Genomic DNA, 13429 nt, shown 5'->3' on the forward strand with positions numbered 1-13429 from the left:
TTACAGAGTCAGACACCAGGAAAGGAAAGGGGCCTTTGGGGGAATGCCTCAAATGCAGATGGGGCAAATAAACAAGCGTCAGACAAAAGAGGTGACATCTGAGAAGCTGAGAAGGGACTTTCAGAAGTGGGTGGGGGGCAGGAGCAGGGAAAAGCAAGGGGTCAGAGTAAGACTCCAGTTCCCACCTTGGTCACTATAGTCAATGGTCCAGTTGGCACTTGCCCCGTGCGTTAGTTCTGCCGTGAAGGGAGACGTGTTGGGGGGAAGATCTGGATCAAAGATGTTGATGATATGAGGCTGTGGATTTTTCTGGCAGAAATCCATACTTCGAGGTTCTGGCACGGGGCCATTGTCATTCACATCAGAGAGGATCAGGAGAAGGGTTCCCGTTCCAGTAGCAAGTGGAGAACCTAAGAGAAAATATGTAGGAAATACCACAGCTCAGGAACATTCATGAAGCTCTACTGCCTCGGATCAGACCAAATCCCAATCCTGGCTTGGCTCTTCAGAGATTCATCACCAGGCCCCACCCTCCCCATCTCAGGGCATCTTCACTTCTGGTCAGGCAGCTCTCCAACACGCTATTCCCCACTTTAACAACAATTACTCAAGTTATTCCTCACACCAAGGACAAGGCTCCCTACTCTTTTGCATCCATTAAACTTGAACCACTCCAAGAATTCCTCTTTGCCCCCCTACCAGTTCTCCCTTTCCAAACTTCTCTGGCTTTAAGGTCATTATCAAAGGGTTGAGCTTTTGAAATGGCTACAAGTTGCAAGTTGATTTTCAAAGTAGACTTGGGGAAAAAAAGACTTGGACACTTCTGTGTGCATTTCTTTTACATTCTGACATACGTATTCTACCATTTTATGCTAGCATCTAGCATAAAATGGTAGAAAGAGTAGACACTCAAGCATCATCATAATATTAGTGTGGGTTTTTTTTTTTCTTAAGTAGGTTCCATGCCCACCATGGAGCCCAACGTGGGGCTCCAACTCACAACCCTGAGCTGAGATCAAGAGCTGGGCACTTAACCAAGTGAGCCACTTAGGTGCCCCAATATTAGTTTGTTATAGAAAAAAAATGCACAGGACTATTATCTCAAACCTCTAATCATGCTTGGGTGGCAAGAATGTGGTGATTATTTTTTCTTTTTACCCTTAAAAAAATGATGGCTTTAAAAAAAACCCACATAGCATAAAATTTACCATGTTAAACATTTTAAAGTTCATTTTACATTTTAGGCTCAACAGTATAAGTATATTCACATTGATCTCCAGAACAGTGTCATCTTGCAAGACTGAAACTCTGTAGCCATTAAATAACTCCCTGCTTTCCTTCTCTCCCCAGCCCCCTCCCCGCCCCTTACCACCATTGTACTTTGTTTCTATGAATTCGACCACTTTCACACCTTAAGTGAAACTATACAGTATTTATCTTTTAGTGACATGGCTTTTACTTAGCATAATGCCCCCAAGATTTATCCATGTTTTAATATTCCATTGTATACATATACCATATTTTATTTATGCATTCATCCATGAATGAATCCTTTTACCTTATGGGAGAGGAAAAAAAAACAAACAAACAAACCCAAAAACCCAGCAGGGGCCATTTAAAATTTTTTTCTAATTAGGGGCACCTGGGTGGCTCAGTTGGTTAAGTATCCAACTTTGGCTCAGGTCATGATCTCACAGTTCATGAGTTCAAGCCCCGCTTTGGGCTCTCTGTTGTCAGTGCAGAGCTCACTTCAGATCCTCTGTCCCCCGCTCTCTGTCCCTCCCCAGCTTGTGCGCGCGCGCTCGCTCTCTCTCTCTCTCTCTCTCTCTCTCTCTCTCTCTGTCAAAAATAAATAAACATGGGCCGCCTGGGTGGCTCAGTCAGTTAAGCGTCTGACTCTAGCTTAGGTCATGATTTCTCGGTTTGTGGGTTCCAGCTCCACGTCGGGCTCTGTGCTGACAGCTCAGAGCCTGGAGCCTGCTTCAGGCTGCAAATGGGACCCAGTCAAGGTCTAACTTGCCTTCCTCACTAACTCCCAAATGACAGCTCCAGGGACAGGCTTTAAATTCTAACAGGTTTATCTTTCCCCAGCACATTCACAATGTGACGGAGGCTGCATCATTCAACAGCCATCCGCCCAGCCCCATCATGGCCTTACTCGCTTTGCTGTGTTTTCTAGATTGTCAACTATTTCAGAAAGCTGGTAAGTTAGTGAGGGAAAGAGACTCATTCACAATGTCAGGAAGTGAGTAGGTTCTAACAATAATTCTATTTCTAAATATCTAGCCAGGGGGAATACTTGCACATAGAGGCATGTACAAGGATGTTTACGTATGAAAGTCTTGGAAATAATGACCAAGTAGAAACCATCCCAGTGTTCTTTAATGTGTGAATAATTAAATTATGCTAGATCCAGGTAACAGTTTATTATTTTTTTATTTTTTAAATTTATTTTTGATACAGAGAGAGCGAGCGAGAGCATGCGTGTACAGGAGAGGGGCAGAGAGAGAGAGAGAGAGAGAGAGAGAGAGAGAGAGAGAGAGAGAATCCCAAGCAGGGTCCACATTGTCAGGGCAGAGCTCATTGTGGGGCTCAAACTCACGAACCATGAGATCATGACCTGAGCCGAAATCAAGAGTTGGATGCTTAACATACTGAGCCACCCAGGCAGCCCTAGGTAACATTTCTTTATTACCAAGAGGTAAATCTATAAAGTGCCAAAGTAAATCTGTGTCTTAAAGACATATTGTAAATAATAATAAATTACATATCAAGTAAATGAAAAATTTAATAGAAATCAACATGTATAAAATAATGGTTTTTACAATAAAACCAGGCAATAAACTAGATAGTGGCTTTATAATAAACTATAATTCATATGCAGAAAAATGAATTCAAACACACAGAAACAGCCCGGAGGGAGTCACATTTCACTAATAATGATGATGATAAAAATAATGATAGTCCTTATAGAGTAGTACTATGTAGCAGCCACTCTTCTAGGCATGTTTACATAAATGAATTCATTAAAAATCTAGATGGGGTATTATCATTTTGTCAGATAGAGGAACTGAGGGACATAGAAATAAGCTTGTAAGTCCAAAGTCACATAGGTATTATGTCTTAGGCTCTAGACCCAGGCAGTCTGGCTCCTGTGGGGAAGGAGTGGGTTCAGGTGTAAAGAGGGAATGGTGAAAAGCACTTCTACTTGACCTAAATTATTTGTACCCTTGAAAATTGTATGTTTTTTGTTTAAGGATAAAAGAGGAAGAATGAACTCTTGCCTCTAAAAGAAAGGTGGGGGGCAAAGAAGCAAACGAGCCGGGAGGGTGAGGCGGCCAAGGCCAAACCCTAAGAACATCCTTACCATTGTCGGTGGCGATAATGAGGGCCGTGTACGTGCTGTTCTTCACATGCTCAAAGTCCTCTCTGTCTAATTCAGCCCGAGTGAAAATGGCACCAGTGTCTGGATCAATCCTCAGCCAGTTGGCCGCATCCCTCCAAATCCGATACCTGAAAAGGCACAAGCTCTGGCTTAGAATACAAGAGTGAACGGCACATAGCTAAGAAGGCTAAGGCTCCTCTTTGTTCGTCGTTCACATCTACAGGAAAGTGTGACCATCCATGTCCCCTTCACCTGGATTCACCCATTGTTGAACCATTTGAGAAGAAGTTGCAGCCATCATGTTCTCTTACTCATAAATACTTCGGCGTATTATCCCCTCAGAACAGAGGCATTCTATTATATAATCACAATTGGATTTTTAATTTCAGGAAATGTAACATTTAATATATGGTACATATTTAAATTGTCGATTTCCCCAAAACTGTCCTCCGGAGCATCCCTGCCCTGATTCAGGATCCATCTACGCATGACATTTAGATGTCACGTTTCCTCAATTTGGAAACATTCCTTAGCCTTTCCATTCTTTCTCAACACTGGTATTTTTGAAATGTGCAGGCCAATTGTTTTGGAGAAAGCTCCTCAATCTGGGCTGGTCTGATTATTCCCTTCTAAGTAAACTCAATTCATGTGAGGGAAAGGGAGGCAAGAGCACTGGATAAGTGATGACTGTCCTTCTCAGGAGGACATTAAGAGGCACATGACATCTGTTCTTTTCTTGGTTAACTTTGATCACTTGGATAAGGGATAGGGCACCTGATTTCTTCCCATTAAAGGTACTTTTTTCCCAAGGGGAAAAAAGACCATTAGTCTATGGTCTGAGGGGAGAAAATGTGACAATATCTTGTTCACCAACTAACTTTCACCCAATAGATTTAGTATCTATGGGTAATTTTTGCCTGAAGCAAGGAGTACTATGAACTTTAAGGTTTTTTTTTTTTTTTAAAGTTTATTTCTTTATTTTGAGAGGGAGAAGCAGAATGTGCAGGGGAGGAGCAGAGAAAAAGGGAGAGACAGAATCCCAAGCAGGCTCTGGGCTTGATCCCACAAACCGTGACATCGTGACCTGAGCTGAAATCAAGAGTCGGACACAACCAACTGACCCACACAGGTGCCCCTCCTTATGTATTTTTAAAGCAGAGTCTTACAGGCCAGCTCCCCAAAGGGAACAGTACTCAAATGGTGGCAATATGCCACTCAAAACCCCCACCACAAACACTTGGAAACTCGTGCTGACACAGTGACTGGAGGATGTGCTGTACTACTGGCTTTTCATGGCAGGTGCCAGAGAAGCTCAAGTTCCTTCTGGCCTTACAAAGGGAAAGAAAAGTTTTATTCAAAATGCCAGAATGATCCGTTAAGCTATACCTACTTAGGAGTACCAGAAGCAGTCAATCAGAGAAAACAAAGGCACGAAAAAGAGAGATATACTGCCCAGCTATCTGCTAGGGTCATGGCAAGGCTCAGAAAAAGAAGCAAAAAAGCTAAGGATAAAAGAGCCCTGGATACCTCCAGGCACATCCCCACTTCCTTAGGAGTACAAAGCCATGAACTTAGCAAGTGGTCTTTGTTCCAGGAGTAAGGGCCTCTACACACAGACTTGGTCCCCGTACTTGCCCAAAGAGAAGCTTTAAATGACCCTTACACTACTGCAAGCTAAGGCATCAACTGGCCTGGAAACCATACAGTCCAAGGCTTCATCATTCAACGAAAACCATACAAGAGGTCTTTGGTTTCCCACTATAGTTTTCAACCTTGATTAAAAACACTTCTTGGGGCGCCGGGGTGGCTCAGTCGGTTAGGCGTCCGACTTCGGCTCAGGTCATGATCTCGCGGTTTGTGAGTTCGAGCCCCGCGTCGGGCTCTGTGCTAACAGCTCAGAGCCTGGAGCCTGTTTCAGAGTCTGTGTCTCCCACTCTCTGACCCTCCCCCGTTCATGCTCTGTCTCTCTCTGTCTCAAAAATAAATAAACATTAAAAAAAAAATTAAAAAAAACAAAACAAAACACTTCTTACTAGCCCTAATAGTTTGGACCACCTAGAGGACTCCTTGGATTATGAGCCGTACATTGGATACATGTACAAATTCAACACATTTGAAGTATTTTAAGATTTTAAGTAATCTGTACACTTCACATAGGGCTTGACCTCGTGACCTCCAAGATGAAAAGTCATATGTTCTACTGACTGAGCCAACCAGGTGCCCTGAAATTAAGATTATTTTAAAGCAAATCTCAAATGTCAAAAGATTTTTCCTGTAAATATCTTAGCATACATCTTATATAGATAAGGTTTTAAAAAAATTTTTAATTTAATGTTTATTTTTGAGAGAGAGAGAGAGAACCAGTGGGAGAGGGGCAGAAAGGGATGGGGACAGAGGATCCAAAGCAAGTTCTGTACCAACAGCAGAGAGATCCAATGCAGGAGTCTAACTCATGAACCATGAGATCATGACCTGAATGAACTGAAGTCAGCCACTTACCCAACTGAGCCAGCCAGGTGCCCCATATAAATAAGGAAATAAAAAAAAATAAAACAAAACATAATGCCACCAATACATCTAACAAAAACAGTAATAATTACTTACTGTCATCTAATGCCACGTCCATGCTTAAATTTCTCTGACTCAAAGGTATCTTTTGTAGTTGGAGTGTTGAATCTATCTTCAAGTTGTAGTCTACATATTACAATTGGTTCATTTGCCTCTTAATACTCTTTTGATCTAAAGCAGTCCTCCCTGCCCTTTTGCCACTTATTCCAGTGTCATTTGTCATACAGTTCCCACATTCTGCATTTGGCCAGATTTGTGGCATTTGTTTCTTCATTCTCTGCATTTCTGCAAAATCAGATTCTAACGCTTAACTAGGTTCTGCCTCAACTTTAGTTTACTCCAAAAAAAAAATATTTCCACAGTGACGTTGTTTGCATGCTACTGAATCATACATATCAAGTGGTCCATTATGTTATATTGTCCTTACTTTTTTTTTTTTTTTTTTTTTTTAAGTAAATGTTAAATACAATCAGAAGGTTTGGGTGTTATCAGCCTGGTTCCTTCATTTAAAAATTCCCCATCACCCTTGACCTAATGACTCAGTGCTAGCAGCCTTTAAGATCTCTACCTGCACCTTTTGTATAGCTCCTCCTATACAGGGCACATGTGTGGTCCAAAGGTATTCAGGAGGCCTTTCACTTAGGACAGAATCAGCACTTCCCAAACTAACCACTGAGGCTGAAATCACACTTAAACTCTGTTTGAACTTCAACTTGAACCAGTCAAAAGCACTGATGCTAAAACACAAACACCCCACCAAACAAGAACACACTCAATTACTATGCAAGACGCTATTCTGGATTTGTATGCTTTTCTCTAAATAGTTGAGAGCCTGGGGCACCTGGCTGGCTCAATTGAAAGACCATGTGACTCTTGATCTCTGAGTCATGAGTTCAAGATTGAGGGTAGAGATCACTTAAATAAACTTTAAAAGAAGATAGTTCAGGTGTCGTGACAGTTTCCCCTAAAGTACATGTTAACAGGTAGGAACCTACATCTCCAAGAAGAGGAAGTGGGCGCATTGGCGGAGGCCCGTTACTTCTTGGAAATCACGGTATTACTAACAAGACACATGTGTCCTCTTTGGATTTGTATTCTCATAGTTTTTTCCTAGTCAAATCCAGCCCTCAAAAAGTTAAGAACATTCTTTATCATACATGGTTGTGGGGTGTTGTTGTTGGTTGGCAGGTGTGGTTTCAACATCTGTGGGTGTGATTTAGATTATGGAGTGACTTCAAGTTTAAAAGGAGAAGAAATACCGAGCTACTTCTAACACAACATCATGTATGTAAATTAAAACCACATTCTTAGCACACTGCATGAACTTGCAAACAGGAAGCAACAGTAAATCGGGAATGGCTGGCTATGGAGGGAACGGAAAAAGTGTGGAGAATGAGAGTAAAATGGAATTAGAAAAAACGGGGGGGGGGGGGGGGGACTTGCACAGACCGATGATGGTAAAATGCTATGAACAAAGTATTTTATACACACACATACACTCATACTCAATTTGTTGCAAGTCTGTTAAAAAATCCTCACACTTACGTTATCCTCTGTTCCATAAACTGGTCCGGATCCTCAGCAGTGTAGGATGTGATTTCCAGGCCCACACCAAAGTCTTCAGGTATGTGCACTTCCTTTTGGAGAGGCACAAAGATGGGGGCTTCGTTCACATCCTCCACGTCCACGGTGACTGTGGCTGTAGAGGTGGAGAGAATAACCTCAAACGGGGACACATTCTCCACGGCCACATACAGAATGTATTGTCGCTTGGTCTCAAAATCCAAGCCCTAAGGAGCAAAAAAAAAAAAAAAAAAAAAAAAAAAAAATTCAAAAATACATTTTATGTTAGTTAAAAAAATAAATAAAATTAAGTCCTTAACTATTGCTTTTGGTTAGCAATATCCTAGGGGTTCTCAAATCTAGCTAATCTAGTTAATTAAGAAGAATTAACTTGAGAACTTTTGAAGAAAATGGAGGCCTGCACTCTAACCCAATAAATAGCAGTCTCTGAGGGTGGGGCCCAGACATGCGTAGTTTTAAAAAGCTCCCAATGACCACCATGCAATCATAATAAAGATGAGAACCCTAGGAGAAGAATAAAAACAAACTACGGGACACGTCAAACAGCAAACCCCAGTGAACAAACACTAGCACATAAAGTCATTCATTATTCAAGGCCAGTAAGAATGTTCACATCCCATGTGACATGCCATCCATGTGACAGCAGACGGACAGAAGACCCTGCTTGTCCACCTCAATGACCTCAATTAAGTTTACTGTCAACATGCAGTTCAGATCAGTCAGCAACAAGGTCAAAGCCCAGCTGGGTCATATCCTAGCTGTGTGATCCAGGCAACTTAACTTCTGGGTCTGTTTCTACATCTAAATATGTAGGAAAAGGAATATTTCATGGAGTTGCCATAAGGAAAAAACTGGGAACTTTGATGAAGGACTTTGTGTATGGTAGGGACTCATTTTACTAGCTTCTTTCTTTTGTTGGTAGCATAGACAATGTTGACGTTGGATGGTTAGGGGGAGATAAGATTATGTAGTAAGTAATGCATAAAGTAATAATGCAGAATGGTCTGCTCACTTGCTCAAGAGGAAGTCAAAGCCTTGGGGCTGATTCAGGGATCCATTAACTCTGAGTAACCTCAACAAGTAAATCACCCAACTTCCTAAGTCTTCGGGTTTCCAAAACATTTCTCAAAAAGTCATTTGTCCCACTTCTAAAATAATCCAGCAAAATGGCAGAGACCAGTAAACTATTTTCCCTTTTATTTGCAAAATGGATATGGAGGGGAGGAGTAGATAAATGTTTAAGGGAGCAAGCCTTTTAAAAACACATGGTATTTTCTTTCTCTTCAACCTCAAGGAGCTTCCTGAGTCTCACATGTGCTGGAATAGTCACTGCAAATCCCAAATGGTCCAACAGATCCTGGGAAAGCCTCCCACCCTTACCCCACCAATGCCATGCTACTTCTACTTCTGAGAAGACACCAGTGGACAGGGGAGTTTCCAAGATGTCAGTTTCTGCATCTTGCCAGGCACCATACAAACCTTAGCTGTTTTCAAAATGCCATCGTTGGTTACTGGGTCTGTGGTGACAACAAATTGGTCATCCTTATTGTTCAATATGGTGTACACGGCCTGCCACGCTGGGGTATTTGGGACATCGGCGTCAGTCACTTTGAGTACGGTGATTTCGACATTAGCTTCGTTCTCAGGCACCTGCCCCTGGTACTACAGAGCAAAGGAGAAAATGGACCACTTATGACATCCTGAGACCCAATAGATGAGCCAGGGCCTAGAGGGCTAAAGGAGTCCTTTCTGAGCCCAAGATTCAAGGAGAAGAGTCTTGGAGGAAATGCCCACTCCATCAGTAGAGCCTCTATTTCTTATTGGTGGAGCAGCCAGTACTACTCAAGGAACATCATCCTTTATGACTACCTGAAGAAGCTTTTTAAGGACCTGGCTACCTGAGCCCCTCACAGCACACTCTGACCCAGTTGATGACTATGGTCTTAATCAAATTCAAGACACTGTGGCTTATCCATTACTCTCCTCTCCCTATCATTCCCAGTGGTACCAATAATTTTCTTACAACAGAAGTCTGGTCAGTAGAGTCCTCTGCTTAAAACCTTTGATGACATCCCCTTGCACTCAGGATAAATTCTAACATTCTTACCTCAGTCTACAAGGTCGTGCAGGACCCAACCTCATTTAGTTCACTACACTGACTGGTTTTCAGTTCTTGCTATGCATCAAGCTTTTCACTGATTCAGAGCATGTTGCATATGCTGCTCCCTCTGCCTGGAGCACTCTTCCATTGTCCCCTGTCCCGCGTTGGCCAACCTCCTGTCAAATCTTACTATAAATGTTACTCACAATGCCTAGGTTAGGGTGGCAGACACTGCTAATTGAATACTAATATCCATTCACCCCTTCTTCGTGAAATATATTGTTGGAGGCAGCAAAGTGCCCAGACAATGTATTTTACTTCCAGTCATCCTCGAAGACTGCAATTGCTAAGAGGTAAATGGAACTTGTATGGGTCTGCACAGAAATAAGAGGACTTCACTTAGCAGCAATGCCTTGTGCTCCCCGTGGCCTTGCTTCCTTCCTGAACGAAGCACAGACATAGCTGGAGGGCTAGCAGCCATCTGGGACCATAAGGGGACACCGAGGATGGAAGCTATGCACCAAGGATGGTGGCAAAGTAAGGCAAAAGAGGTTTCATTGACACCACAGATAATCTAGCTCTGGGCTTTTTGTGACACCAGAAAGTTTACCCTATTTGTTTAGGACGTAAGAGTCAAGTCTCTGTTATTACCCACTGAGCTGATTTCTAATTAATGTACTAAGATTTAAGGTTCTGGGGTGCCTGGGTGGCTCAGTCAGTTAAGCATCCGACTTGGGCTCAGGTCATGATACTGTGGTTCATGAGTTCAAACCTCATGTCGGGCTTCTGTGCTGACAGCTCAGAGCCTGGAACCTGCTTTGGATTCTGTGTCTCCCTCTCTCTCTGTTCCTCCCCACTCGTACTCTCTCTCTCTCTCTCTCTCTCAAAAATAAATAAAGATTAAAAAAAGAAAAGAATAGAAAGAAAATATTTGTTCAATGAATAAACAAAACCCGGTAGGACTTGTGACCAAGATACCCAAAATGAAAACATGAATTCAACAGGTGCCCCCCCCCTTTTTTTCTTTTTTAAAGTAATCTCTATACCCAACATGGGGATCAAACTCACAACCCTCAGATCAAGAGTCACATGCTCTGTGGTGCCTGGGTGGCTGAGTCAGTTAAGCTTCCAACTTCGGCTCAGGTCATGATTTCACAGTGAAGTCCAAGCCCCACGTGGGGCTCTGTGCTGACAGCTCAGGGCCTGGAGCCTGCTTTGGATTCTTTGTCTTCCTCTCTCTCTGCTCCCCCCGCCCCCCACCCCAGCCATGCTCTGTCATATCCTTCTCTCTCTCTCAAAAATAAATAAATAAAAGCATCAAAAAAATATTTAAAAAATTATAAAAGGGTCACATTCTCCACTGACTGTGCCAGCCAGGCACCTCAGGTGCCATTTATAATTTCACAAACGTGTGCCAATAGGGCCCAGGCTAATGATGGCAGGGACAACTGCCACCCCAATCTGCTTGCTTTCTGAAGTTCAGTAGTCTAGGGAAGGCTGTCAAAGGCTTCACCCATGAGCACTGTGAAACAACAGAGGACCTTTCTTTGAAAACCGAGGGGCTGCAAAATTACCGTGGTTGGTTCAAAGATGGGAGGGTTATCATTGATGTCAGTGACCGTGATCACGGCTGTTGCGGTTGTACTTAAACCTTCGCCTTGCAGGTCAGCAGCCTGAACCACCAGTGTGTACATGGGGACACTCTGCAGAGATCAAACACATTGGAGTCAGGACCCAGAACCACATCAGGCCCAGCCCAGCCCAGAGCATCAAAACACTTTATCATTTGCTTGAATGCTAGCCTGCCTTCTAGATATAAAACCTCTAGACAGATGTTTAGATGCAAAGCTCAGACCATAACATGCTACATGGCAACTGGCCTCTACCGAGTTTTGCACGGTCCACGTGATCTAGCTAATGTCTATTTGCCCTCAACCCCCTCTATATCCTCTTGACCCCTGACCTCCCGGTCCAGCCCGGTGGTGACCACACTGATGACTCCTGTGTCCCTATTGATGGTGAACATTGTGCTCTGAGGCAGCGGGGGCTCTTGGGAGAGGATGGTGTATGCGATGGCGGCATTGTAGGTATTCTCGTCGTCATCTGCATCTGTGGCCGTGACCTGCATCACAGAAGTTCCTGGAAGTGCCAAAGGAGAGGAAGATTCAGTTAAGCTGCATTTTGGATTTTGGTCAACATTGCTCAGCTCAATTCTGTCCAGAATGTTCCAGGAGGAACCTAGGGTTGGTACCGTGTCATGGCTCTCCATTTTCTAATTTCCAAAATTCTTACCAGTGCGGGGGGGGGGGGGGGGGGGAGGAGGGTTGACGACAGCATTCCACCAAATGAGCAGTGTTCCAAGGACTCAGCTTTGCCACAAGATACTTTGGATTGGGCTGGAGGGGAGGACTACGGGGAATAAGTAACCTTAAACTGAAACAGTGCCATGTCTCTCAAACAGAGTGAATGAGGTGAAAACTAGGGAAAATCCCACAAATTTCCGACGTGGCTTGTAAGTCACGGCTTCACCAGAGAGGATGGTCACTTGAGATCACTGCCTTCAACGTAGAAGAGAATACTTATAGCACCTGTGACTGACAAAGGACTAGTGCTGATCATATCAAAAAAAATTCTTTAGGGATCACTAGGAAAAGGAACAAAATAGCCCAAGGGGGAAAAAAAAAAGAGCAAAAGACGAAGAAAGAAGTCATAAGAAACCCAAAGGGCCGGCAAACACAGAAAATGTTTAGCCCATTAATAAAGCAGAGAAATGCAATTTAAAATTGTATGGAGATACCACCACACAGTCAACAGAGCTGAAAAGTCTAAAATTCCAGGATATATATGTTGCTGGTGGGACTGTAAACTGGTTCAACCCCTTTGGAAAACAGCTTGTCAGCAAGTATCACACTGAACAGGCACATACAATACAACTGAGCCATCTACCATTATGGATTTATACCCTAGAGAAAGTCTTGCATGTTTCCATCAGGAGATATATGCAAAGAAATACTACATGACAATGAGAATGAATGGCCTTGGACTGCTATAGGCACCAACACAAAGAACCGTATGTACATAAAGCTAAACGAGAGAAGCATGCCACAGAAATACATGTAGAGTGTGGTTCCCTGCACATAAAGTTTGAAAACATGCAAAACAAACAAGAGCTTATATAGAGATAAATATACACACAGTGAAATAGACAAATGAAAGCAAAGGAATGATTACCACAAAAGTCAGGGCAGCGGTTACCTTTACAGGGGACAGAAAACAATGTGGTCATGAATGGCATGCATCTGTTTCTTAATCACGGAAGGTTCTTAAAATGCTCCTATTTTATAATACACATTTCTGTAGAAAGGATGTTTTATACACATGGTGCAAGCTTCTAAAGAAGTTCTATCGCTATGAAGGGCCTGACCCCAAACACCAGCCCCAACACTCTTAAGTCCAAAGAATCTAAGTGTCTTTCTGGGAACTACGCGCCTTATGTATTGGCCATACCTGGAAGAGCACTTTCCATGACAGAACCTTCAAAGACCTGCTGGGTGAACTCGGGCTTGTTGTCATTCTGATCTGTCACCGTAATCACAATCTCCATTGGGTCTTCGACTGCATGCCCATTTGAAGACACAGCATGAGAGTACAGCTGAAACAGCCAAGTGAAGGTTACGTGGGTCCCAACCAGGGGGAAGAAAGGGAAGGAGTCATGTGACTGGCCTCCACCCCACCCCCACCCCCCCCACTCTCCAAGACCCAAGGAAGGACACCCTAGCAGAGAACTTTTC

General features: G+C 43.1%; 1 protein-coding gene across 1 annotated transcript in view; it reads right to left on the minus strand.

The window, feature by feature from the left end:
• Positions 1-13429, minus strand: part of CDH1 (cadherin 1) — an 82414-nt gene that overhangs the window by 7830 nt on the left and 61155 nt on the right. Inside the window, exons 6-12 of the mRNA XM_047836425.1 lie at positions 13146-13290; positions 11602-11777; positions 11213-11341; positions 9017-9199; positions 7499-7743; positions 3368-3513; positions 186-410 (exon numbers count right to left, since the gene is read on the minus strand). Coding sequence (XP_047692381.1) covers positions 186-410; positions 3368-3513; positions 7499-7743; positions 9017-9199; positions 11213-11341; positions 11602-11777; positions 13146-13290 — 1249 coding nt within the window. The remainder of the gene's footprint in view (positions 1-185; positions 411-3367; positions 3514-7498; positions 7744-9016; positions 9200-11212; positions 11342-11601; positions 11778-13145; positions 13291-13429) is intronic.

This window comes from Prionailurus viverrinus, chromosome E2, assembly GCF_022837055.1.
Source record: "Prionailurus viverrinus isolate Anna chromosome E2, UM_Priviv_1.0, whole genome shotgun sequence".
Taxonomy (NCBI): domain Eukaryota; kingdom Metazoa; phylum Chordata; class Mammalia; order Carnivora; family Felidae; genus Prionailurus; species Prionailurus viverrinus.